Source organism: Kogia breviceps, chromosome 14 (genome assembly GCF_026419965.1).
Source record: "Kogia breviceps isolate mKogBre1 chromosome 14, mKogBre1 haplotype 1, whole genome shotgun sequence".
Classification (NCBI taxonomy): domain Eukaryota; kingdom Metazoa; phylum Chordata; class Mammalia; order Artiodactyla; family Physeteridae; genus Kogia; species Kogia breviceps.
Window position 1 is genome coordinate 90,172,856 of NC_081323.1, and position 26,328 is coordinate 90,199,183.

A 26,328-nucleotide genomic window follows, 5' to 3' on the forward strand; every position below is an offset into this window, starting at 1 on the left:
AGGCCCCCCACCCTGGGCGCCCTCGCCCTGAGTCTCTGTGTCCTGCCCCATTCAAGGCCAGGGGCCGCCTTGACTGACCTCTCACCCCCAGACCTGGGGCCGGTAACTAGAGGCACCCCAGAGCTCTGAGGCCAGCTCAGCGCTCCCTGACCATGGCCTTGGGCAAACCATTCGCCTCTGCTTCCGTGTCTGTCAAAGGGGTGTGAAAATAACGCCTGAGTCTCAGGGCACTGTGAGCACGGAGGAAGTGCTCGGTGAAGGGTGTCTGTCGCTGTGACCTGCTTTCTGAACAGAGAGGTGCTGTGCTCTGGCCAAGGACACACAGCTGTTGGAGGCAGGGCCAGGCTTCCTTCCGCCCGGGGCCCGCTCCCTGGCGCCCCTGCCAGCCCCTGCACGCTGGTGATGGGACAGGAGGGCCAGGCCCCATTACAAGGGGTTCCCATAAATGGCGTGAGAAGGATTCATAATGTATTTGTCACACATCGTCGTGGTAGCCAAAAATGATCTATAAATGTGCGGTAAATGTTTTATAATGTTTTTGTAACCCGTTATAAATGATAAATGGCAGACTATAGATGCCAGATCAAATATTTATATCGCATTGTGTGCAGTGTCGGGAAAGCCATTAATAATAAAGGGGATGGAAATGTAAAAGTTACCAACATGCCCAGCAAAGCCATTTATAATGAAATGTAAAATTTGGCCGTTGGAAGCCACCCACGAGCCCCAGCCGAAGCACCGGCCAGCTTCCCCCGGAGCCCGGGGAAGGAGTGGGTTGTGAATTATTTGTGAGGTGTTCGGGCTAGAACGTGTACTATCCACAGCACGCTGTATAAATATGCACAAGGCAGCATGCATTATTCATTGGGCCTAATTAATTAATGGGTGGTGGCCCCTTAAAATGGGGTGTCGCAGCTTCCAGCTCCCTCCTGCCTGGGGTGCGGGCATCCACAGCCGCCTGCGTGAGCCGTTGGCTGACCCAACCACGGCCTTGGGAACTGGGGAATGAGGGGACACCCCTTGGATGCTCTGCCGTGAAGCCAGCGTGACCCCCCCAAGGTGGTTCCGTTGCAGGCGGCAAGGGCCTGGCGTCCCTCCGGGGGGCTCTGCGTTCCACCCTCCAGCATCCGTCTCTCACAGCCACAGTGGCCATGAAAATTAATTGTTTTTCATGGATCGAGCTTGAGGAGAGCCAAACCTAGATAGCGCTCTTTGCCTTTTTCACTTATTTATTAAAGGTGACGCGCTCAGGGTGCGATGGTGACGTGAATGATATCCTTAACTAGTCCAGACCAATCAATGTAAAGACGGGTGGCATCGATCACAATTACCTGGCTAGGTAATACTGTTACCGCGGCAGGGAGCCGCATTGCCACAGCTCAGCCTGGCGCTACTGGGGATGAGGGCCCCCACCTTGCAGTGAAGGCTCAGAGAAGTGAGGGTGACAGGGCAAAGCTGCTGAGCGAGGCTGCCGACCCGGACCTGCCCGCTGGAGTCCGAGCAGCTCTTTTGCGCAAGCCAGGGCTCCCGGTTCTTGGTGTGTGGCACCCGTTTCCTGAGACACCCCTGCAGCAGAGGTTCTGTGGGCGAGTCCGTTTGGGAACCCCTGTGTAGCGTGGCCTCTCCCTTGGGAGTCGCGGTGCACGGCCGGGGATGAAGGCTCTGAGAAGTCCTGGGGGAAGGGCCGCGGGGGTGGATGCCTCCCCACACCCCCGCCCCGTCTTTCTCTCGCCCCCGACTGCCTCCCCTGGTTTCCCTGCTCTGCCTTGAAGGCTCAGGGCACCGCCAGGTCTGCTGTGTTTGCACAGGCGCCCCCGATTACGTTCCAGCTCAGGCCATCAGCCTTGGTCAAATCTGTGACTTGGGGTTCAGTCTGCCAGTTAGAGGGTCTACAGACCCAGCCCACCGCTTCAAGGTGTTGCGCCCATTCCCACCACCAAGAACCATCCTAGGGGCCTAGTAGGTGGCGCATCCTCCAGGAGCTGGCTTTTTGGATGCAAATTAGTGCTGCCCTGGTCCGGATCGTCCCTGGGTCCCCAGCAAATGTCCTTGCCAACCTTCCTCCCAGGGAGGGGCCCCCATCATCACCGAGGGGTCTGAACACGTGGCGGAAAGCAGGAGGGGAGGATATTGAGACCACCCGGACTGGAAGTTCTGACCCAGACAAGGGCGGCCGGGGCAGGGCAGTGGCCTGGGCTGACCCGGGTTCCTCGGGCACTCCACCATGCCGGGTCCTAGGCCCCAGCTCTGTCTGGCTGATCCACTGGTCTGCTCTCTCCTCAGAACCTAATTTTCTTGAGCTGCAGAATGGGTAGGGTCAACCCACTTTAAAGAGTGGCCTTAAGCATTAAGTGAGAAAGTGGGTGTGAAAATGCTAGAAGCCCTCCCGGACACTTTCTCTAGCCGCACCCCGCCTCCTGCCCAGCTCCTCCATTCCTCGGATACTCCCCTGTGACTTCGTTCCTGCTGCAGGGCCTCTGCCTGGGACACTCTTCCCTTTCCTCTGTGACAAGCCAATTCCCACTTACCCTTCAGGTCTCAGTTCTCATGTCCCCTCCCCAGGGAAGCCATCTCCGGCCTCTGGACCAAGACGAGGGCCCCTTCTTCACCATCTAATGGCATTGTGTGTCCCTTGGAGCACTGTCACAGGGGGAATTTTGCATTTATCTGTGTATGTGTATCAGTCAGGGTAAGAATGCTAGCTGCTGTAACAAACAGGTCCCAAATTTCCAGCAGCTGGACCCAGCCTGCATTTCTCACTCACCCAGAGGCCAATCTGGATGTCCCCGGTCAGTGATGACCTTCTGCCTGACCCTGCAGTGTCCAAGCCTGTCCACCTGTGGCCCCATCATCTAATAGGTCCTTTGCCTCCAGCCAGCAGACCAGGGAAGATTTAGAGTGTGAGGTGCATCCATCACCTCCATGGGCCAGGACTCAGCCACAACAGCCCCACTGACCTGCAAGGGAGGCTGGAAACGTTGGACCAGGCATAGCAAATGGCAAGTGCTGAGGTCTTGGGGCGGTCGTAGGAGGGGAGATGGGAGAGGAAACAATGGTCCATGCTGAGGACAGTGCTTTCCTTGTGAGGAGGAGGGGCTGGAGAAGTGGCAGGGGCAAGTTCTGGCTCCCATGGTCATCCGAGATTTTGTGTTGAGAATGGACTGCAGGTGGCAAGCCAGAAGCAGAACCATGGTTAGAAGATTCCTGTAGAAACCCAGGCTCACACCAGCTTGTGGCTGTGGAGGGGGTGGCAGTGGTCAGCTTCCTGCAGGACAGGATGTGGGCAGTGAGAGGACGGGGGCCAAGGAGCTTGCCCAGGCGTGTGGCCCCAGCAGCTGGCAGGACGCCATGGGCCGGCTGTGGGTGGGGCTGGTTGGGGGTCTGGGAGGACCAGGAGTGGCTGAGTGCCGGAGGCAAGAGGGGTGGAGGCTCTGAGGCCAGCAGGGCAGGGCAGGCCAGGGAGCAGCTGGAGATGTGATAAGGGGCCCGGACTTCATTCAGAGCGCTGCAGAGGCCAAGCAAGGAAGGGCTTGTCCAACTGGCTTTCTAGAAAGATCCCTTGGCTGCTGGGGAGGGGTGGACTGTGCTGGCCAGAGGGCAGGAGGGAGCCGAGGGAGACTGACCAGTGGCCAGGGGCAAGATGTTGGTGGCCGCAGTGGGGAGAAGTGGGCAGGCTGGGGGTGTCCTGGATTGGGAGGCCCTGGAGAGGAGCAGGGCTGGCAGACGGACGTGCTGTGTGTGAGGTGCTGATGGGGACACCACCACAAATGCCACCTCCCAAGTCACTGTCCCCAGAGGCGGCCACGTGGTGGCCAGTGGGGGCAAGAGTGCAGCTTAAACTCCTCAAAATCAGAGCTCTGGCCACCTCCTCTTCCTTCTGAGCCTCCAGCGCTGTCTGCCTCTCGTCCAGCCCTGTGACCACCGCCCCCCCCCCTTTTCTTGACCTTGGCCTTACCCGACCTCACCGGCTTTTGCAGTTCTCCTAAATGCTGTCCTAGGGGTCCGGAAAACCCACTTGGCTCCTGGTTCTGGGACTAGCCACCAGTCCAACTGAACTGGCAGGACATTGCCCTTTGTCCTCTAGCTGGGAAACCCCAGCAGGTCAGGGCAGCATCTACAGCCAGCGACAGTCCCAGGTCCCAGGGGCTCCCTGTCTAGCACCTGCTTGCCCCCTGTGACGGGGAGCTCACCACCACAGGGTCCAGCTGCAGGAAAGAGCTGGCTCTGGACTGGAAGACTGTCTCCACTCCTGCAAGTGGGCACAGAAGCCACCCTGTCCCCCTGCCAGGCCTATCTCAGGAAAACACCTTCCCTCCTGCCAGGTCCTGTCTAGACAAGCCCTGGGCCTGGGGCCGGGTGGGCGGGGTCACTTCACTTGTCTGGTGTCAGTGTTTCTGGCTATCTGTACCCATGCCCACAGACAGGTTTCCCCGAGAATGTGGAGGGGAGCAGCCCAATAACTGAGGTCCCCACAAGAGGTACTTTTCCTTAATAAAGACTTGGGTCACAGATGCTCAAAGTGGAAAACTGGGAAACAGATCAGGACACCAAGACCCCCGAGGGGTCTCAGGCCCGAGGAGCTGCCCGTTCCCACAGACCGCAGGCGGGGAGACTCCTGGAGGGAGTCGCCCCACCCGCGGGGCCACCTCGGGCACCATGCCCCTTGCCCAGCCTCCGCTGCCTCTTCCGTGAATCCGGGAGATTGACATGCCCGCCGGCAAGAGAGGGCGCTTGGGAAAGTCCTTTCAAAGCCCAGAAATGCGACGGGCGTAACTGCTGAGCTCCGGGCGGGGGTGGGGGCAACCGGCCGGCCTGCCCGGCTGCACCTCGGGCAGATCTGTTTCCCCGTCTGTAAAGTGGCCTTGACCGTACTGCTCCAGGAAGGTGGTGGCAGAGGCGTTGAAAAGAAAGTCTTGAAGCCTCCCGCGGACCCCTGGGAGGGAGGGAGGCGAGTGGCAGGCGGGGCCTTGGGCGTGGTCTATAGGGGGCGGGGCCAGTTCGTGGCGGGAGCCTTCCCCTGGCCTGGTGGGGCCGGGGCCGGGGCCGGTCCTGGCTCGGGGGCGGGGCCTCTCCGGGGCGGAGCCTGGCCAGGAGGAGTGGGACCTGATGGGGCGGGGCCTTGTGTGGCGGGGCCGTGGCCGGGAGGAGCGGCGCCTTGAGGGCGGGGCCTTGTGGTGGCGGAGGCGTGGCCTTGCCGGGGGCAAGGGCTGGCGGGCTGAGTCCGCCTAGCTCCCGCGGGCTCCTAGTCCTCAGGGCGCTCTGGGGCGGGCTCCTCGTCTGCCCCGGGCTCGGGCCGGGCCGCAGATCCCGGGAGCGCTTTCGGAGCCCCGGCGCCGGCCGGGCGGACGCCGCTGCCCTCATGGCGGCCATCACAGCGCTGCAGCAGTGGTGCCGGCAGCAGTGCGAGGGCTACCGGGACGTGAGCATCACCAACATGACCACGTCGTTCCGCGACGGCCTGGCCTTCTGCGCCATCCTGCACCGCCACCGGCCCGACCTCATGTGAGTACGCCCGCTCCCCGCGCGCCGGCCTCCGGCGGGGCGACTGAGGCCGGGCACCTCGGACGAGGGGCGGGGCAACGGGCAGCGGTCAGAACGCCCGGCCCGGGGCCTGGTGGGACGCTCTGGGGCCGAGCGGAGCCGGACCCTGCAGGCACGCCCACCCCGTGGCCCCTGCAGGGCCTCAGTTTGCCCGGCCACCAAGTGGAGCTGGGCCGGAGCCAGGACGTCCGGCCGCCCCCGCTGGCTTAGTCAGTCCGTGACTCAGGCCAGCGTCCTGGGCTCCGGCCACAGCCAGCCCTCCCCGTCGGTCTCCCTGGGAAAGGGTCAGCATATTCTGGGCCCTCTGAGGCCCCCACTGTCCTGGGACCTACCTACCAGATCAGGGGGTGGGGGGGCACTCGGGTCTTTCTGTGTGGTACTGGCCGTCCCCCAGCCTGTTCCGGCACCTTTAGGAATGCAGCCCAGGGTCACTGTGGGGGAGGGGCCCATGCAGAGCAGGAAGCTTGAGACACCCCCCCCCCCCAGGTCCCCTTGGCCGGGCCTCCTTACCCTAGGGTGATGGAGCATAAGATGGGGACCTTGGGAGGTGGGGCAGGGAGGGGGCTAGGTCGTCTCCCCCCAGGAGGGTCTAGGGGTCGAGGCTGGGAGCTTGGCCCTGCCTTGTTGCCAGATCTTGTCCCCGCCCTGGACCCCCACTCCGTCTGTTCTTCCCTCAGCAAACGCTCTTTGGCTGTGGCTGGGACCCGGCTTGCTGGGACAGCTCTGTGCTGTGAGGCCCTGGCCCCCCTGCCTCGTGAGAATTCACAATGCGTAAAGCTGCCAGGGAGGGTGCCTGGGCTGGGTGGATGGAGGCTCAGGAAGGGTGTCCTCGGAAGACGCCTCCTGGAAAAAGCATGCTGTTTGTTAAATGTTAAAGGTGTTCTCCTGAGAAGTCATGGCTGGAACCAGGGGTGCGTGGAGCGTGTTTGCCAGGGAGGGCTCCGGCTGGGAGCAGCCAGAGGCAGCACCTTCTCAGTGCTGCCCTTGGGCCTCTTGCTGTACAGATGGGGAAACTGAGGCCCAGCGAGGATACAGCCTGTTCAGGAAACAGAGCATGCCAGGCAGAACCAGGGCTGGCACATGGGGCTCCTCCCCTGCACCCAGATGTCCGCTGTACCCCAAGGGACTGTCCCCAAGCACTGCCCTCTATGGGGAAGCTAGTCTTAAGAAAGAGGCCTGCATGGATTTCCTCCTCCCGCCTGGGGTTGTGAAATGCATCTGTGGAGCCGCGTGGGGAGCCGTCTCTGCTCCCTGCCCGCGGATTTGCCTTAGTTGCCCTCAGAGCCAGATGTTGGGGCAGCATGCGCTTCCACTCTGAACACCCGAAGCTTGGCTTTGATTGTGGGGGGCCGGGGCGCGTGGTCATGGAGCCCGGGGCAGGCGGGGTCCACGGGAGGCTGGCTGGCGGCTGACCCCAGGCAGCCCGGACCGGGTCAGCGGGAGAGGTCTGCCGTTGGCGGGAAAGAGGGTGCCGCCCTCTGCCAGCCCAGCAACCTCAGGATGCCGCGCGGGTGTAAATGGAGATTTGGGGCCTTTCCGAGCCCCGGGAGCTTCCATGTGTTCCCAGCTGTGCTGGGGTTAGAGGCCTGTGTGTGCGCGTGTGCGTGCGCACCTGTCCCAGCACGCACTGCCGGCCAGTGATCACAGGCGCGCATGGGTGTGGCCACATGCTAGCACAAGCTGGTGTCTTACAGCAGTTCACATAACCATTATTGAGTGCCTGCTGTATACGCAGCACTGTGTAGTGTACCAGGTGGCCTTGGCCCCTGCCTCAGAGAGTGATGGTTTAGGTACAGAGACAGACAGCAAACAGATAAATGAACAGAAGCTCAAGGCAGCTCCAGAGGGTGGTGAAGGCTGGGCAGGGAGGACCTGGGAGGAGGAGGAGGAGGCCGCACCCTCGCACACGGGACTGAGTTATCTCACTTACTGCTGGCTTGGTCATTGGTCACCTGCCCCCACTGGACTTTCAGCTCCAGAGGGTGGGGATGTCTGTCTGCTTTGTTCACTGCTGTGTCCCTGGTGCCTAGACGACGTCTGGCACGTGACAAGCGCTCAGTAGTCAACAGCACGCAGTCGGAGGTCTGTAGATGAGGGAGGTCTGCTTGGGGCCCAGCGAGTATGGCCGTTGCTGCCAGGTGAGGGCTCTGCAGGTGCCTGGGAGCAGCCGGCAACGGGAGGAGGAGGCCACGGGGGCAGAGATGGAGGCACGTGGCCACAGTCAGGGAAGGCCACCAGAGGCTGGGAGGGACAAGGAACAGAATCTCCCCCTGAGCTTTCCGGAGGGAGCTTGGCCCTGCTGACACCTTGATGTCAGACTTCTGGTCTCCAGACTGGGGGACAGAATAAAGGTCTGTCATTCTAAGGCGCCCAGTTTGCGGACGGTCGTTGAGGCAGCAGTGGAGAACCAGTCAGGCTCCCATACGTGGCGGGGCCCAGAAGGGGCTCCGCAGATACTGGCTGATGGGATCCCGTGTGTGTGGGCCCATGTGTGTCACGGGCCTGTGTCTGTGCCTTAGATACCCCTCTGTCACCTCTGGTCCCGCCGATGCCTCTGGGCAAGTTGGTGGCTGGGGGAGGGGTGGTCTCACCAAGAAGCCCGGAGGCACCCCACCGGCCCCCAGTGGTGCGTGAGGGGGAGGAAACACGTAGGAACCTCGTGGGGTGGGTGACACTCACCCCCACCCACCCCATCCTGTGAAGACCCTCCGGCAGCAGGAAAGTGGACATCCTGTCTCCGTGTCTCCTAGCTTCGCCACCAAGAAGTCCTTCCCTTTCTCTCCTCCCTGTCCTTCCTGCTCCTGGGAGCCTGTTTCCTCCTGGCCCCCAGTGGAGGGGAGCGCTGTGAAAGGAGGAGCTGGGCGCTGAGCCCGTGGGTGGGAGCTCCGGCTGCCCGGCTGTCCTCGTGTGCTGGCTCTGTCCACCGGGATCTGCGCGCCTGTGCCCCCGGGGACACGGACAGGTGTGCGGCTCTCGGGCTCACCAGGGATCCGCCTGGCCCATCCCCGCCCCTGGCCGCCCCCTGGGCCCACCCCATAGCTGTAGGTTTTGCAGGTGGGCCTGGAGATGCCCGCCTGCCGGCCCCGCAGGGTCTGTTTCCCCAGTGACGCCACATCCTCCCAGCAGCCCAGCAGCCAGGTGAGCACAGGAGCAGGAACCTCTCAAAACAAACACACCCTTCCTGCCTCCGGGCAGTAAACCTGTGTGGCTGGAGTGTTCCTTCCTCTCTAGCCAGACCAGGAAGGACTGAAGCTCCAGGAGGCCTGCGGGCAGGCCAGACGCCAGGGCCAGGGCGGCAGCCCTTCCCAGAGGCAGGGGCTGGGCTTCCTTCTCCAGGGCTGCGGGGCGGGAGGGGTGCTGGAGGCCGGCCCTCTGTGGGAGCCGGCGGAGGGGTCGGGGCTCAGGGAGTGGGTTCTGTGTAAACTCGCTGGGCCTCCCCCGCTCCTCAGTCCCGTGGGGGGCGCCCTGACCTTTCCCCGCAGCTCTGGGGCCCCCGCCAGGCTGGGCCACAAGTGGAGCGTGCCTCCCTGGCTGCTCTTGGAGACGTACCCGTCGTGGAGTGTCAGGAGACTCACCCCCGGAGGCCCGCACCCAGAAGCCGCTTCCTGGGCCAGAGCAGAGGGGCCTGGGCCGCGGGTACGGGGGTACGGGCTGGCCTCCCCTCCCACGCTGGCTTCGTGGTCAGCAGGAAGCCGCCTGGGGACAGAGGCCTCTGTTCTTGGCCTGAGGGCCTGTGACTGCGGAGGGGCTCGGGCCCTACGCCCCCTGACTCCCCCTTAGGCCAGTGCAGGAGCCCCGGGCTGACCCCTCCTGGCTGGGCCCTGGTCGGGGTCGGGGTCGGGGTCTGCGCCAGCCTGAGGAAGGCCTGCAGCAGGGGGCACCTCCCCTCCCCGCCTCGCCTCGGGCGACCCTTCCGTCCACTCCTCCCTGGCTCTGTCCGCCCTCTCCCCCGTCTCTTCCAGGGCGTCTGCCTTGGCGTCTCTGTCCCTGAACCCTGCCTCCCCGCTGCCCTCTTCTGCCCTCTGGGCTCTCCTGTCTCATCTCTGGGCACTTTGGTACCCATGTCTCCCTCCATGTGTATTTCTGTATTTCAGCCTCTCTGTCTGTCTGTCTGTTTCTCCCTCTCCCTCTCTGCTCGCCTTCATGGTGGGTAATCCCACTCCAGATGTGCTGGGGATGCCCGGAAAAGAGGCTGGGCTTCTGTCATCTCCCCCTGCACCCCACTCCGCCCCCAATCCCAGCACCCACCCCCATGCAGTTGCATTTAGTTCCAGGAAATAAACAGAGTGAGGTCAGCTCTCCAGGAATTTGGAAGGGGGTACACATTCCCAAGAGCCCCCGAGGCATTGGGGGCAGGAGGAGGTCAGCAGCCCTGGTCAGCTGTGGCCAGCGGGAAGCAGGCCGGGAGGGGCCATGCGTGCCTCGGGCTCTCTCAGCCAGGCCCGGCGCCGGCCAGGGCAGGGCACACAGACCCAGTGAGCTCATTCATTAGGCCGGTACTGGAAGGCCCCTCACTCAGCAAGCACTGGACAAACTAACTCATCAGCAGCGTTCACAGAGTGCCAGCTGTGTGCCTGGCCCCAGGCAGGTACCCTGGAGTCATACCAGATTTTTATTTTTTTATTTTTGGCCATACCAAGGGGCTTGCGGGATCTTAGTTCCCCGACCAGGGATTGAACCCGTTCCCTCGGCAGTGGAAGCGCGGAGTTCTGACCACTGGACCGCCAGGGAATTCCCAGAACGTCCCTGATTTTAAATACAGGAGTTCGCCTAAAAGAATGATCTCTCTGGGGCGGGTGCCCTGGGTCCCCGCCCGCCGGGGCGCAGGTTCTCGGATAAAGATGCTGTTGCAGTTTGACCCTGCGAGGCCTTAAACGCAAGCCGCCACCTCCCGGAGGGCAGCCCGGGGTATCAGCCCGCGAGGCCTGCTGATCCAGGTCCTGCAAGTGGGCGGCTGAGACGACAGAAGGGAGCCTTCCAGCCGTTCCGTCCAGGAGCCCAGGGCGGTGTCAAGGTCCCTTCTGGGGCCTCCGCCCCGGCTGTGCAGACCTGTCTGCTCCCCACGCCTCCGCCTCGTCCTCCCTCTCCGCACATCTCTGCGTCCAGATTTCCCCTGTCTGGGAGGACACCAGTCATTTTGGATTAGGGCCCCCCAGTGGCCCACTTTAACTTGATTCTGTAAAGTCCCTGTTTCCAAATAAGGTCACGTCCTGAGGTCCTGGGGGTTAGGACTCCATCGGGCCTCTTTGGGGGGACAGTTCAGCCCATCCCACCGGGGGTTCGCCTGCTGGCGGAAACCCGGTCCCGTCGGACTTCCTGACGGGGATGCGCGGGCCTCTCCTTGGCGCTCTCTGAAGGGCTTTGCGAGGCAGCTCTGACCCCTCGCCTGTCTCCACCAGCCCGCTGGCCTCAGAGCCCCAGCCCCGCAGCTCTCAGGGGCCACGCTGATGCCGGCGGAACCCCCTGCCGCGGGGACGTGAGCTCTGGCCTCGGAGAGGGGCAGGGGCACGGGGTGCTTGGAGGGGGCTCAGTCAGGGAGGGCCACGCTGGTCACGGGACTGGCCAGGGTAGACCGGCCCAGCCGCGGAGCCTTGCGGGTCCAGGGAGGCAGCTTGGCTTTGGTGCTGAGGGTGGTGGTCCTTGAACTTGAGTGGAAGGGCAGTTCTGCACCCTCTGGCCAGCATGCCTTTGGCCCTGCTCAGGGGGGCTGGCACCGCGTTGTGGGTGCCCCGATTCACGCTGAGCTCTGAGACCCTCACTCTGGGTCTGCAGGCAGAGAGGGCGCTGGGGGCAGCTGGCTGCCCCGGATCGTAAGACGGAGGCGTTGCAGCCCCCCGGGGGGACCGAGGCCAATGCAGGGGGCAGAGGGCCTCCTTCTCCTTCTTGTTTGGAGACAAAACAGACCTTGTTATCCTGCCCTCCAGCACCGGGCATCTTGCTGAGGACACGGCCGTTTCGGTCAGTGACCCTGCGCAGATCTGGAGAAGAGATTGAGCTTTCAGAGGGGTGTGGGGGGAGGCAGGGAGAGGAGCTCCCGAGACCCCAGTCGCTGAGGATGGAGGGGCCTGCACGGCTGAGAGCCCCCGCGGTGGCAGACGGGGCCCAGCCCCTCCGCGTGCCCGTGGATGTCGCTGGGTGTCGGGCTGCCACACCCACCCTCCCACTCCTCCGGTCATTTGTCCCCCACAGACAGGTCTGTCCGCCGTCCTGTCCTGGGCACAAAGCGCCCTCTGTTCTCCCGGGGTGGTCTCACATCTGGAACACGTTACCTGGGAGGTGGTCCAGCCGGAAACTGGGAGGTTTCTTCCCGGAGCGCCGGGCAGGTTGATGAACACGGCAGCTGGAGGCCGATGGGGCCCTGAGGCGGGAAGTGGGCAGAGCGCAGCCCCGCCCCCCTCCCGCCCCCGACGTGTGGCCAGGGGCCCGCCGCCGCCCCAGCCTCAGTCTCCTCATCTGTGTCATAGGCCTCCCGGGATGTCACAGGGCCAGACGGCACGGCGGGGTGAGTCGGGATGTGGCCCCCCTGCCCTGCCCCCGGCTCTCCCCTGGGCCACGAGGCTTCCGGAACAAGCCAGCCGACCCCAAAGTGGCAAGGCTGCCGCCCAGCACATGGACAGACAGACAGATCTGTGTTTAAGCAGCCCTCCCGACGGTGTTGGGCCGCGTAGCCGAACGTCCGTGCTGGGCCGGCCGCCTGCTGGGGTCCGGCTGTGTTTTCCGGTGGGGTGTGCTGTGCGGGGCGTGTGTGTGCAGTGCCGGGTCCGGCATGGAGCTGGCGCTGGGCTTCTCCTCCTTTCGGAGCGATCGCTGTGCTCCTGGCTGCCCCGGGGAGGCCTACCATTCTGGCCGGGCCCGGGGCCCCTGCACCCCTATGCTCAAGTGTGTGGGGGAGGCACCGGGGGCGCTGACATTCTCAGCCTGAGGGTCTGCCCCCTCGGGAGGACGGCTGGGCAGCTGGTTGCCACGTTCGAACCCCGAACACCTGGACGCTGGGGCCGAGGCCCTGCTCCGGTCCTGCTTTCCCACTGTGTGACCTCAGGCAAGTCACGGAGCCTCTCTGTGCCACATCGCCTCATCTGTGAGAGGCGGGCTTTGACGGCGCCTGCAGGCGCGAGTTGATATTTTTCAAGAGCTGAGAACAGCAGCGCTCGTGGGAGGCGCTGGGTAAATAAAGCGAGTGGTGGGAACCAGGAGGTGGGATGAGGGCCCGGCTTGCTCTGACCAGTGGGCAGCGTGGAGCTCCGCCCACAGGAGCCCCTCAACCCCAGCCCAGCGGCCTCCCGTGACCCACCAGGCCCGTGAGCTGCCCAGGGGGAAGCAGCCCACCCCGAGCTGGGCCCTGGCTGGGCCGCCTGCTCGGCCACCCGGGGCCTGCTTCCAGCTACATCTAACCGGGCGGCGCAGAGGTGGGGCTCTGCGCAGAGGTGGGGCTCGGCCTCTGCAGGGCAAGGGGTGGAGTCTGCAGCTGGCGGCCCGTGTGCGCCGTGGGGGCCCGGGTCTCGGGAGGCGCCGGACGGCATCCTCGGGCCCAGAGCGGGGCCAGACCCTGAGGACCGGTGCCCAGCCCTCCACTCCCCTTGGGCGCTGTGTGACCTCGTTCCTTCACGGCCCCACCCCTGGCCTCGGTTTCCCCCTCTGAGGCCCTTGCGGCCCCTCCCTTCTTGGACCCTGAGCTACTTTGAACACTTGTGTTTTAATTTTCCAGAAACTTCGATGCCCTCAGGAAGGAAAACATTTACGAGAACAACAAACTGGTGAGTGCCTCCTCAGCCCGGTCTGCGCCGTCCCCAGCCTGTGTCCCAGGGACCCGAGTGGGCACAAGCTCCCCCCGGGGTAGCTGCGGAGTCACTGATGCCCGCAGGTGGGCAGGGAGGCCGGGCACCCGCCGCCGGGCTCTGCAGCCTGTCCCAAGCCGGGCGGCCCCAGCTCCCCAGAGTAGCCCCTGATCTCGTAGCCAGGCCTCCTGGTCCCTCTTTCCTCGGTGGGGAGGGGAGGGTCGGGTCGGGTCGGACCCTCCCTCCCACCCAAGGCAGAGCAGGCTCAGAGGTGGCTCTGCCGGGCGGGGCCCCCGGGTGGGTCCCGGGCTGGCTGGCTTCAAGTCCTGCCCAGCCATCCCGCTGTGGGACCCCACCCCGTGCCAGCCAGCCTCAGCTTCCCTGCTGCAAAATGAGCTCCATGAGCCCACGGGGCCGATGCCCAGAAGCTGGGCCCGTGTTCTCTGCGCTTCCGTTGAGGTCCCTGCCGGGGTGCAGCCGCGAGCAGGACGCCCGCCCCCGTCAGCTCTGCGAGTCTGGGGGCAGCACCCCCAGCGCTGGCGATTGGAATTTAAACTTAACTTAACTGAGGTGAAATAAAATGACACGTTCGGTTCCTCAGCTGCACTGGCCACGTTTCAGGCACTCCCTAGCCACGCGTGGATGGCTGAGAGCAGGATGCGTCCACCGTGACAGGGCCGTCGGACCACGGATAGCGTGTGGGCGGGAACAGGAGCCCCAGGGAAGAGGTGGGGTGGGGGCGCGGGGAGGGGCGGGGACTCTGGGTGAAGGCGCAGGAGAGGGGCTGCAGGGGCGAAGGCTCTGGGGCTGGAGGGCACCAGGCTTGTGGGAAGCAGCCAGGGGGGTGCAGCGGGAACAGAGGGGCGGGTGGGCGGGTCGGAGGCTGGGACAGAGAGAGGAGGCTGGGGTGTGGGGGGACTTGGCTTCTCTGAAGGCTGCTGTGCTATAGGAGCTGCTCCGGTTCCACGGGCTCTGTGCGGAGAGCAGGGTGGGGTTAGGGGGCCGGCGCTGGCAGCCGGAGTGGCCAGCTTCTGGGTATATTGGGTTGCCCGAAAAGTTAGTTCAGGTTTCACTATAAGATCCTACGGAAAAACCCAAGTGAACTTTTTGGCCAAGTCAATACTCTGAAGGAGTCAGAGGCAACAGGAGGCCTTTGTTCCCTGTGTGGCGGGGTGGTCACTGCTGGGGCCTGCGGGCCTGGGAGCCCAGGGGCCTTGTTTTAGATGCACAGAGATTGAGGTGAGGGTCGTGGTAGTTTAGGGGAGGGCTAGAGTATGAAGGCAGGAGCCCCTCTGGTCTGGCAGGGCAGGGGAGGGGAGGGAGGGGATGGGGGAGGGAGGGGAGGTGACGGGGGCGGGGGAGGAGCCCCCATAGGCCACTGCAGAGTCTGGGCAGAGGAATCAGCTGTGGCAGGGGCGGGGAAGAAGCAGCAGCAGAGATCTGCGTCCCCCCAGGGCGCAGAGCCCACCCCCACCCCACCCCACCCCCCGCCCAGTGAGTGTCCCTTGCCTGGCTTTGTCTCCTAGCACACAGGTGTCCCCCCGCCTGGGGAAGGCTCCTCCCATGGAGAAAGCTGCCCCCTGACCAGTAAGGTTGGTGTCGGCCAGGGGCGTACAGATTTAGGGGTGTGGGGGCCGTTGAGGGGGTCTCCACGGTGACCTGGGGCTGAAGTCCCAGAGCAAATGCAAATAGCCCGAGCTGGGCAGGGCCCCCTCAGGACCGGGCCGTGGCCTCAGCTGCTGTTATGGAGGACCCGCCGGGATGGGCCCCAGAGCTCCTTCAATCCTGTGATTGGGCTGTGCTCTCCGTGGTACAGACGGGTAAACCGAGGCCCGGGAGGCCATGCGGGCCGAGCAGAACTTGAACCTTGAACCCAGACCTTTCTGGGCTCCGAGCGGCTCGGTTGCCTCGGGCCCCTCCCACCTTCCCTCGGTGGGGGTGGGGGAGGAGCTGGTGGCCAGACCGAGGCGGGGGAGGGGCCTCCCAGCCCAGCCCACTGACCACGCCCCCCCAGGCCTTCCGTGTGGCTGAGGAGCAGCTGGGCATCCCGGCCTTGCTGGACGCCGAGGACATGGTGGCCCTGAAGGTGCCCGACCGGCTGAGCATCCTGACCTACGTGTCCCAGTACTACAACTACTTCCACGGGCGCTGCCCCAGTGAGTGCCCGCGTGGCCCTCTCGCTCGGGTCCGCGCCCGGCGCCCCAGCCCGCACCCAGCGCTGCCGTGGGTGCCGCCACCTCCTCCGCGTCCTGCTGCAAGTGACAGGCGGGGGCCAGGCCCCAGGCCGCCCACCGCCCCTGCTGGAGCAGGCTCAGCCTTCCCCCTCCCTGTGCACTGGGCAGACGCACCCAGCTCCCCGCCCTTCCCGCTCCGTGTGCACGGCTCTTGCCTCGGGAGGCCGGGCCCGCCCCGTGTGGGCTCCCGGGCCCTGCTGCAGGGGCCCCCACGCGGTGCTGGTGGTCAGCTGGCCCTGGCAGGGTGTGGCTGAGAGCCGGCCGGGCAGGGGAGGGGCCGGCCTGGGTTCAGCATTCCAGCCACTTTGTGCACCAGCAGCCCAGCACCAGCCCCCCCGCCCCGGCACGACACGCCTCACCCGGGCTTAGAAATCCCCGGAATCGCTCTGGGCGCACGGCCAGCCTGCCGTAGAACCCCACTCGGTGGAGAGACAGAAAGTCCCTCTTCCCTGACCTCGGATCGGGGCTCTCGGAGGGGAGGGGAGGAGCGTGGGGGAGGCCAGGCCCCTGCTGGGAATGGATGCTCACTGGGGCTACCCCTCCCCGGCCCCCGGAGAGCAGGGGCGCCCACCCCCACCCACCTCTCCAGGTCCCGGGCTGGGCACTGGTACCTCCAGGGAACCCGGACCGGGGGTGGCCCCAGAGTCTTTCAGAGCCAGCATGCGGGGGCGGGGCCCCTGACCCTGTATGTCTCGTGCCAGTTGGGGGCATGGCCGGTGTGAAGAGGCCCCTGTCGGACGCCAGTGAGGAACCGTCTGGAAAGAAGGCCCCGTCCCAAGCTGCCAGGCCCTCGCCCCCCCCAGCCCGGGGGCGGCCGCTGTCTCCAGTCAGCACAAACCCCACCATCCAGCAGAAGGCTGTAAGCGCCCGGGCCCGCCCTCCCTCTGGTTCTTGGGTTTTCCACCAGCTTCCACTGCGTGGGGCTCTTGGGCCTGAGTGTGTCCCTAACCCACAGTGCCCAGGGTGGGGTGGGGTCCCCCCGGGTCCCAGACACGGCCTCAGCTGCCCCTGGACTGGCTCCCCAAGTGGTGGTCGGGATGTGGATCCCCGTTGTACAGACAGGTAAACCGAGGCCAGGGAGGCCCCGAAGGCCAAGTAGGGCCCCGAGCGAGTGTTTTGCCTAGGCCACCCCCCGACCCCGTAGGGCCAGGAGAGCATGTGGGCATGTCCTTCACCCCCAGGCCAGCCCTGCAAAGTGAGGTGCGGTTGCCCCGCTTTTCAGAGGTGGAGACAGGACAGGGTGATGACTTGGGGTGGGGCACTGGGGATTGGGTAGGATATCTGCGCCTTGGGGTGGGAACAGGAGGTGCCAGAATCTGTCTCCTGGCCCCTGGAGACCCCCAAACTCAGCCCCCAGCCCGCTGCCCTTGGGCCAGGCTGGAGACCCTGAACGCAGAGTCCGGCGGCCCGGGCACAAGCCTCCCCTGGGACCTCCACTCTCCGGTCCGCACGGTGGGATCTTCTGGCCCCTGACGGGGTGGCTGTGAGGAGGGACGGCGGGGCAGGCCCGTCAATGGCTCCCCCCACCAGGGCCAGGCTGCGGGGGGCTCCGTCAGCAGCACCTGCGGCGTCTGCGGGCAGCACGTGCACCTGGTGCAGCGGCACCTGGCAGGCGGGAGGCTGTACCACCGGAGCTGCTTCAGGTGGGCCCGCGTGCGTGCTGACGGGGTGGGCAGCCCCAAAGAGGGCCGTGGGGGAGCCGGGGAGAAGGGGCGTTTGCGGAGTGAGCCGCCACCCGCCCGGGGGCACCCGCGGTCCGCGCGGGCCTGCTCTGGGGAGGCGCGAGCGAACACGCCTGTGGCTGGAGCCCCCTCGGTTCCCCCGCCCACCCCAGGTGTAAGCAGCGCTCCGACACGCCGCACTCGGGCGCCTACGAGGCCACAGCAGAGCCCGGCGTCTCCGTCTGCCCCGGCCACCACCCTGGAACCGCCTCTGCCGGCCCCGCGTTGCCGGGCTTGACCCCCAGGCTGCCTGGAGCCCAGTCCGTGGACTCCCCGCGGAAGGCCCAGGGGGCGAGCGGGCAGGGAGACGCGGGGCCAAAGGCCGGGCCGCCCGCGTGGGAGCCCGCGGTGGGCAGCCCGACTGCCAAAGGCTCCGCCCCGGCTGCAGCTGACCCTTCGGCCACCGCCTGCTCCCACGTCCACGCGGGGGGCCCGGCCGGGGCCGGGCTCTCGGTGGGCCCCGTGGGCGGCAAGGCCAGCGCCCACGCGGCCAACAGCTCTCCGACGGGGTGGTCGTCGCCGGCAGGCAGCCCTCGTTCCGCCGCGACCCCGTGTTCCCGGGACTCTCGCCCGGCCGCACCCCAAGGCCGGGTAGCCCCCCGAGGGGCAGCCCCTCAGCCCAAGCTCAGCTCAAGGCCAGCGTCTCCGGTGCCAGCGAGCGCCCCGGCCTGGACCCCATCGTCCTCCAGGACGCAGCAGCAGGCCCGGGAGAGGTTCTTCCAGACGCCCGGGGCCGCCCCCCGCCCTGGCCCGGCGGGCGGGGCCCCAGCTGCGGCGGACGCTCCTCCCAGGGCTGGCAGCAGGGAGCAGGCGCTGAGCTTCCTCCGGAGGGCCCTCCCCGAGCTGGGAGCGGCTGGCGCTCAGGCACCAGGCAGGTGGGTGCAGGAGGAGGGGCAGGGGGTGCGAGCCCAGGAGGCCAGAGGGGCTGGGGCGTCCGGGGAGGGCTTCTGGGCTCTGGCCCTGCGGGGCTGGGTGACGGCGGGGCTGCATGTCCCCCACCTCGGTTTCCTCGTCTGGGAAATGTGGCGACGTAGACGAGGGTGCCAGGTGGCCCGCAGGACGGGGACGCGGCTGTACACTGTAGAGCCGGTGTGACGTGCTTTGGGGGCACGGGTGCAGTGACGCTGCCGCCCGGGGCCTGGCCACACCCAGTCCTACGTGAGGACACATTTCACAGATGAGGAAACTGAGGCCGGGGGTGGTCCGAGCCCCCCAAGTGGGGCTGCCGAGGGCCTGGTGCCTTCTGCACAATGGACACGGAGCAGCGGGGTGGCGGGGTGAAGGAGGGTCGCCACTGCTGCTGTCCTGGGGCCGCTGGACACAGCACCGAGCCTGGGTGGCTGGAACAGCGGCCGTTATTCCTTCACAGAGGCCCCAAGTCGGAACTCCAGGTGTGGGCAGGGCCGCTCCGTCCGCAGGCTCGCGGGGGCTCCCCTTCTGCCTCTTCCAGCTCCTGGGGGCGCCCGCGGCCCTCGACTCTGTCTCCTCTGTCTTCACGGCCTCCTCTCTGTGCGTCTGTCCTCTCCTTTCCGCGCTTGTTTCCGGTGTCAGGGCCTCCCAGTCCAGGATGAGCTCGTCCTAACTTGATTTTACCTGCCAAGAGCCTGCTTCCAGATCAGGTCACACCCTGAGCTTCCGGGGGGTGGGAGGCTGGGGGCACACCACCGGCCCCACTGCAGTCGCCCAGCAAGTTTCCACACCAGGCTGGCGACAGGGCTGCGCCCACTGCCTCATGCTGCCTGCCCTGTGGGGGGCCTTCCCGGCTTGGAGCTGCTGACCCCCGCCGGGCCAGCTGGTGGTGCCAGGGGCTCCCAGGGAGGGCACGGGGCGGGGGAGAGCGGGCCGCCTGCCACCCCAGCGCCGAGCGGTGTCCGAGGGTGTGTAAGGGCTCTCCCGGGAGTGCTCCCTGGGGCCACATCTGGCCCAGCTCCTCCTGGGAGCCCAGCCTGGGGTGGGGGAGGAGCTGGGGGAGAGAACTTGGTCGCACGAGGGGCCCGGGGCACACGGACGAGCTGCCCTGGCCTGCGGAGGTGCCCGGGGGCCCTGCCGACAGCCTGCCATCCTGCACGTGTGCGCGTGGGGGGACGCACGGTGGCCGTGTGCGGGCCTCCTGGATGTGGCTCAGGGTGGAGCTCGGCCTCCACGCGGAAGGCCCAGCTGCTCCTGGGCGGGCGGGTGGGGGGAGGGGGGAGGCACGGGGGCGGACCCCACGGCAGCGCCCTACGCAGTGGTTCTGCGGGTGTGTGTGCATGTCAGCTGGTGCCGGGGTTGAACAGGAGGGTGGCGTCTGCCTACGGCCCGCCTCATCCCTCGGGAGCAGCTGCCGGGGGAGGCCGGGGGGCTTCTGCCTGGGGGTCGTGGGGGGGCTTCCGGACGCAGCCAGGCCCGACCCCCGCGCCCTCCCCCACAGGCCCTCCCCCGCCACCGGCCCTGCTCCCGGTTCCCACGCCGGATCCGAAGGGCCAGCAGCGAGTCCGTCAGCCAAGCGGTCGCCGTCGGCGTCTCTGCAGGCCCTCAGCCCCGCTGCGAGGACCGCGCCACCCCGGGCAGGCAGGAGAGGATCGGCTGCACCCTCAGGGGCCGTCGGGGCGGGTGCGGGCTCCAGGCCGGAGCCACAGGCCCCGCGGGCCGAGGGTAAGGGCCCCCACGTCACGGGCGGAGCTGGGGTCACCGCGCCCAGGCCGTCGCCGTGCGTCACGGCCGCTCTGCTCCCTGGCCTGCGGTTCTGCCGCGGTTTGCTGTTGCGCAGTCTGGCTCCCAGGGTCCCGCCTGGGGGTGCGCCACCCTGTGTCACCATCACCCGCCTGCCCGACGCCCCGGGGCCCAGTCCCTGCCGCGCCGCTGTTCCCCGGTGACGGCGCCCGGCGGGCAGCCAGTGCTGCCCTCCCGCTTTGCCGCGCTCTGTGGGGTCTCCGCTCTCCCGCGGGGTTTGCCGCCGCTGTCCGTGTGCATCTATCGTCACTGCCCTGTCCCGGCGACGGTGGCCCTGTGCTCTGAAGACCCTGAAGCCCCCCTGCCTGCCCTGGCCTTGGGCTCTGGGCTGTTTTGGACATTCTGCGGAACTGCAGAGTTGGTCCTTTCTGGGTGCCGGGGCTGTCCCTTGGGGGCGCCCGTGGTGTCACCGAGCTGGCAGCGCGCACCACGCAAAGCGTCCTTCCCACTCTTCCCCGTGGCTGAGCCTCCAGCCTGAAGACCACTCTCCCCTGCGCCTGCAGATCGTCACTGCCCCCCACACAGTCTGCATCCCTGGGGCTCACCCGCCATACCCTTGCCTGTTGGGGCCCAGAGAGGGGCAGTGACTCGAACCCCCCAGGCACACACAGCACAGGGTGGAGTCCCGTCCCCAGCTCAGCCAGGGCTCCCTCCCGGGGGCCAGGCTGGCCGCAGGGGTACCTGAGGGTGGGACGGCAGCAGGAAGAAGGGGCGGGGGAGGTGCAGCCTCTCCCAGCAGACCACCGCTCCTCACCCCCACCAGGCTCGAGTGCCGGCCCCCAGGAGGGCCAGGAGGACGGGCCGGCAGGATGGAGGGCCCGCCTGAAGCCCGTGGAGAAGAAAAGCCCCGCCGAGAGGTGAGGGGTGGGTGGTCTGATGGGCGCTGGACCCGTGCCCGTGCCGTGGGTTTGTGCGCACAGGAGCCTGTGTCCGGGGCAAGCACAGGGCCTGGCACACAGTAGGTGCTTCACGCGTGCTTACAGGTGAATGACAGCACCCACGCCCGCCGAAATCCACAGCAGGGCTGTGTGCACGTCTCACTGTGTGCGTCAGCTGTAGAAGCAGAAACCAGTTCCTGCTGGCCTGAGTGACGCAGGCCAAGTGCCCTCGTGTAACTGCACTTGGACGGTCAGGGAGGGTCCATCAGGTCCCTCGGTACCCTCGCCCTGAGCCAGCCTGGAGGCCCTGGGGGACGCAAGCGCGTTCGCTGGTGTGCGCCCGCCAGGCCTGACCCTGGTGCTGGGCTGGGACCCCCATTCGCTGTGGGGAGGGGGCGGCCCCCCCCGAAAGCTCAGCTAGGATGGAGAGGGAGAGAAGGCCGCCGCAGCCTTCCGTGGATGAGGTCACAGCCACTGGGGTCACACAGGCGACTGAGCCCGTGTTGGTCCGGGTCCGCCGTGGGTGGCGGCTGCCCCGTGTGCCCCGCGGGGGTCCGTCACGCGTGCTCGGGGTCCCAGGTAGGGGTGGGGCCGGTGCCCATCGGCTGTGGGTACCTGAACACGTGCTCACACCTGAGATGCAGGTGCACCTGTGCTCCAGGAGGGGGGGTCAGGGACGTGAGCCCGGGGGGCACCGCGAGGCCCCTCCTTCGGGCCGGCTTCCCCCAGGCTTGTCTGCAGGGGGTGCTGGGAGCCTGTCCCCCTCCCCTGACCTCTTGCCTTCCATTCAGGGCTCTGGAGCCGAAGGCGCCTCAGGTCCTGGGAGAGCCGAGGGCGGGTGATGCATCCCAGAAGGTCTCTGGGGGCTCCGAGGGGGGCGTCCGCGTCACCCTGACCCCTGTGCGAGTGGACAGGACGCCAGGCCCGGCCGGGGCCAGCCTCCTAGGTAACGCCAGACGGAAGCCCCCCCGGCCATCCCCAGCCAGGCAACCCGGGTCTAGGTGGTCCTCTCCTCGGGGGCAGTGGCCCTGCTTGGCCAGGGGAGCTGGTGGTCCTGGCGGGTGGGTGTGTACGTGTAATGCGCGCGTGCATGCCCGTGCACGTGCGTGACTGGGCGTGTCTGTTCTTAGCACTCAGCCGTCCCCGCACAGGTCACCGACCCCCTGGGCTCGTTTCCCCGTGTGCTGTCGAGGGTCAGGATTCTGCCCCTTCCCCCTCCCGTGGACGTGACCCCTCCCGTCGGGCAGGACCTGGCCGTGAGGGCTGACTCCCATGTCGGTGCCCCTCGGGGGGGCCCAGCTCAGGGAAGCAGTGGGGGGGGGTCGCCGGGGCTGCTGACCTCACATGTGACTCTGTCCCCCGCCCGTGGGCAGCTGCATCTCCCTCCCCGTCCCAGTCCTGCCACAGGAAGCTGGCGGTCCCTGCCAGCCTGGACGTTTCTGGCAACTGGCTTCGGCCGGAGCCCTCGGGGAAGGAAGCCCCTGCCTGGAGCCGGAGGAAGGAGGAGAAAGCCCCTTCCCAGGGCGAACCAGGTCAGCCCAGGGACGCCGCCCGGTTCCTGCTTGGGGTGCAGATGAAGGGGGCTCCTCTGGGAGGATGTGCCCGGCGGGGCTTTGGAGGATGTATAGGAGCCCACGGAGCCCAGCGTGGAGGGACGACGAGCCTGGGGCCGAGGAGCCTCGCGCACCCGGAGGAGGCGGGACCCCAGGCCCGTTCAGTGTAGGGACGAGAGGACGGAGCAGAGGCCTCGCCTGCCTCCTGGTGCCTCGGTCCGCGGACGCTCGGCGACGATGGGGCGTTAGCTCCTGGCCGCCGCTGGGAGGGGTGGCCGGGGTGCTGGCATGGAGGAGGGACGGGGCCTGGGTCTGTCTGTGCGCTCTCGCCCTTTGGACACCGGCCGGGGCTGCCCAGGGCACTGCTGGCTGCAGCAGGGAAGCCGGGGTGCGGGGGGTGTCCCGGGAGGATGGGGCTGGGTGGGGGGTCAGGCGCCCTTCCAGACCCCGCCTGGGTCCCGTTGGGCCCGGTGCCTGAAGAGGCCTGTCCTGCCCCTCCTGCAGGGAGGCCCTCGGGCCCGGCCAGCATCCCTGTTCCGCCTGGCGACTCAGTGCCCTCCCCGGTCAGGGTGAGTAGGCTGGGGTGCAGGTGGGTGAGGGGCTCAGCCCCGGGGGGGCCCTCGCCCCCACCCCCCTCACCATGCCCTCATCCCCAGCTGCACCCTGACCGCGTGCCCCAGGAGGAGATCCGGCAGCAGGTGCAGGACATCGAGAGGCAGCTGGACGCCCTGGAGCTCCGGGGTGTGGAGCTGGAGAAGCGCCTGCGTGTGGCCGAGGAGGGTGAGCCCCGGGCCGACCCCCTCCCCAAACCCCCCTGCCAGCTCCACCCTGGGCCCCGGCCCCGCCCCCGCCCCGTGCCCAGCCAGCCCCTCTCCGCAGACGCCTCGGAGGACGCCCTCATGGCGGACTGGTTCCGGCTCATCCACGAGAAGCAGCTGCTGCTGAGGCTGGAGTCCGAGCTGATGTACAAGTGAGCGGTCCTCCCGGAAAGCGCTCGTCTCCGCACGGGCCTGTCCGGCGCGGGGAGGCCAGTGGCCGGGCCGGGCTCACATCCGTGTCACCTCGGCAGGGCCAGGGACCAGCGCCTGGAGGAACAGCAGCTGGACATCGAGGGGGAGCTGCGCCGGCTGATGGCCAAGCCGGGTGCGTCCCCCGCGCCCAGCGTGGAGCCCGGGCCTGTGGAGGTGGGAGGGGCCGGGAGGGGGCTCAGTCCCAGGAGGTGGGTGTACCGGTGCGGGCTTTCCGAGGCCCTCTCACGGCTGGCTGCCAGGAGGAGGCGATCATGGCACACTCTCTCTCGAGCCGCAGTGGAGTTTCAGCTCCTCCACTTCCTGGCTGTGTGTCCTTGTCTGAGTCACTCAACCTCTCTGTGCTTGGGTTTCATCCCTGCAAAGCGGGGGCAGTTCTGGCACCGCCTCCTTCAGCTGTTGTGAGGACTGAGTTAATGTGCGCAGGGGCCGGGTAGCGCGTGCCCACGGTCTCTGACGCGGCTGTCCGCTTACTCACTCGTTCACTCACTTATCCATACGTGCACTTACTCATTCAGCCGGCGTTGCCAAGAGCCCACCACAGGCCCCAAGACCCCACCCCCTCCTCCAGTGGCGGAGCCTGAGCCTTGGGGAGTGCGTGGGTCGGTGTGTCCCTGAGCAGGGGGGGCCAGCAGGGCTCCGGCTGATGCCAGCTGTCCCTGCAGAGGGTCTGAAGTCCCCCCAGGACCGGCAGCGAGAGCAGGACCTGCTGAACCAGTACGTGAACACCGTCAACGACCGCAGTGACATCATCGACTTCCTGGATGAGGACCGGCTCAGGTGAGGGGGGAGCTCAGGGGAGGGGGGGCCGCGGAGCCCAGGGAGGGGGCCCGGCTCTCACCTCAGGCTCAGCGCCTTCCCCTCCCGATCATCGATCGATCATCTCGATCATCGATCATCGGGAGGAGGAGACTCACCAGGTACATCTCGCAGGCGGGGCCAGAGGCCGAGGGCAGGCCCTGCCAGGCAGCCTGTCTTGGAGTTTCTCCCCGATGAGGCCTCTTGTGCACCCAGGCCCCTCCTGTCCCCAGGTCACTAATGAGGGGCTGGACCCCCAGGGGGCAAGCCCTGCGCTGGGAGGGGCAGGGTGGTGCCAGGCTGTGGCTTACGGGCAGGTGCCCCGGCGGCCCATGCAGTCCCACCGCGGGCGTGGTCCTCACAGCCTGTTCTGTTTCAGGGAGCAGGAGGAGGACGAGATGCTGCAGAACATGATCCGGAAGCTGGGTGACTGCGTGTGGCGCGGGAGGTCGGGGCTGGGCTGGGCTGGGCCCAGGGGGAGTTGGGCCTCCCGTCGGAGTGGGTGCTGGGACCCACGTGGCAGGCTCACCCTAAGGGAGTGAGTTCCCCGTGGCTTGAGGGATCCAAGAAGCACGGGTGGCCCTGTGGTCGGGGTGAGGGGACTGCTTTGCCCTCCAGCCGTGCCCAGCCCAGTGGCACTCTAAGGGCAGGCGCACGGTGGTCCCCCCCGGGGAGGGCAGAGGGTTGGGCTCTGCTGGGGCCCGGGAGGCTCTGCGGGTGGCAGGGAAGGCCGCAGGGCACTGGCCATCAGGTGGGCGAGTGACCCCTCTGTGTCTGCCCCACAGACCTGCAGAGGGGTGGTGGGGACCAGAGGAAGAAGCCCAGGTTCCGCTTGTCCAGCCTCTGGCCCGTGAAGACTAAAAGCAGGAACCCCGAGTAGCCGCCTGGCGGGGCCCCAGGAACCCCGCGGGGTGTGGCGTGGCTGTGGGCGGCGGAGCCTGCAGCGCCCTCTCTGGGGGGCTGGGCAGCCTCAATAAACAAACTGCCCATGTGGCCTGGGTTCCCTCTCCCATCTGGTCACGCGCTCCTGGGCAGCCCGGGGGGCTTGGCCACGCCCCGTTTCTGCTCCAGCGCGGATGTGCCCATGGCCTTGAGAAGACGCGGGCCCTCTGGGCTGGGCATTTTCGCCACTTCCTGACCTGGCCGCAGGGGCTGGCTGGGCATGAGCCTTACAGCAGCTGGGACAGGGTGCCGGCTCTGCGGGAGCTGCGCTCGGCGCTGGCCTTACCCCCAGGTGGGGGGGCCGCAGTCAAGATCTGTGACTCTGGCCTTTAGGACGGAGGCCGGCTGGGCCCTGGGGCCGAGTTCCTGGCGTCCAGCAAGGGAATGGGGCCCACCGCCCTTCCCGACTTCTGGTGGGGGGCCACGGCCGTGCAGGGAAGCACTGAGGGAGCAGAGCCGCCTTGCGGCCCAGCCCCGAGTCCTCAGCAGCGCTGCCCCCACCCTCGGGAGACCTGCCGAGAAAGCTCCCCTCCGGGCGTCAGCTTCCTCACCTGTGTGCGGCTAGCTGTGCCTTCCTGTGCTGTCTGCAGCCGCTGCAGAACCCTTCACGGGGGTCCCGGTGGACCCTCAGCGACGGCCAAGGGCCAGTCCTCCCCCACCCGGTGGCAGGCCGGGTCAGGACCCCGTGGGTCCTGGTGGGGACAGAGCTGGGACATCCCGGCTGAGCGTGTTGGATCTCCGGAGCTCTCGCCGCTCCTGCTGCCTTGACGGGCTGTTGGAGGGTCTCAGGTGGGGACTTTGGGAACTTGAGCTCAGGATGTGATCTGGGGCGAGGAGGGCAGCTGCCTGGCTTGGAGATGGATTCAGTCATGGCTGTGCTGCTCAGCTGTGTGGCCTTGGGCTAGGGCCCTGCCATCTCTGAGCCTTTGGTGACCGATGGGTTGCTTGTTGCCTGTGAGGTTGATGGGGTCATGTGGTTGTGTCTGGACCAGCAGTGATGGTGGAGGGGCTCAGAAACTGCCTGCTGCCTTCCATCGCAGTGAGCACCCCCTGGAGGGCGGGGTGATAGAGGGAGCTGGGCGGCCCTGAGTGGTTGGTGGGGCCTGGACCGTGCAGGGACTTGGCCAGCTGGGGCAGCTTGGCTTC

The 26,328-nt window shown here is 66.9% G+C and overlaps 1 protein-coding gene across 5 annotated transcripts; it reads left to right on the top strand.

Annotated features, from left to right (window-relative positions):
- Positions 1-5,264: 5,264 nt before the first annotated feature.
- Positions 5,265-25,233, top strand: MICALL2 (MICAL like 2). 5 transcript variants are annotated; one of them, XR_010836486.1, is made up of 18 exons: positions 5,265-5,502; positions 13,247-13,295; positions 14,843-14,908; positions 15,331-15,472; positions 16,252-16,409; positions 17,081-17,193; positions 17,385-18,146; positions 19,682-19,905; positions 20,747-20,840; positions 21,653-21,807; positions 22,258-22,393; positions 22,919-22,983; positions 23,071-23,194; positions 23,294-23,384; positions 23,484-23,557; positions 24,108-24,222; positions 24,620-24,666; positions 25,026-25,233. XR_010836486.1 is itself a non-coding variant. In XM_067012819.1 (18 exons), exons 1-18 carry the CDS (start codon positions 5,360-5,362, stop codon positions 25,118-25,120), a joined length of 2,676 nt encoding a protein of 891 aa, XP_066868920.1. In that variant the 5' UTR covers positions 5,265-5,359; the 3' UTR covers positions 25,121-25,233. The 5 variants fall into 5 exon arrangements, 4 of the variants coding, with proteins under 4 accessions (XP_066868920.1, XP_066868921.1, XP_058893914.1 ...); XM_067012819.1 differs by having other exon boundaries at positions 22,235-22,393; XM_067012820.1 differs by having other exon boundaries at positions 22,235-22,393; positions 23,095-23,194.
- Positions 25,234-26,328: the final 1,095 nt, after the last annotated feature.

Bases quoted from the DNA above. Each gene is read 5' to 3' on its own strand.
- MICALL2 (XM_067012819.1), top strand. From the start codon at position 5,360: ATGGCGGCCATCACAGCGCTGCAGCAGTGGTGCCGGCAGCAGTGCGAG. The intron at 18,147-19,681 runs GTGGGTGCAGGA...CCTCCCCCACAG, and splicing joins GGCGCTCAGGCACCAGGCAG to GCCCTCCCCCGCCACCGGCC. The intron at 23,558-24,107 runs GTGCGTCCCCCG...CTGTCCCTGCAG, and splicing joins CCGGCTGATGGCCAAGCCGG to AGGGTCTGAAGTCCCCCCAG.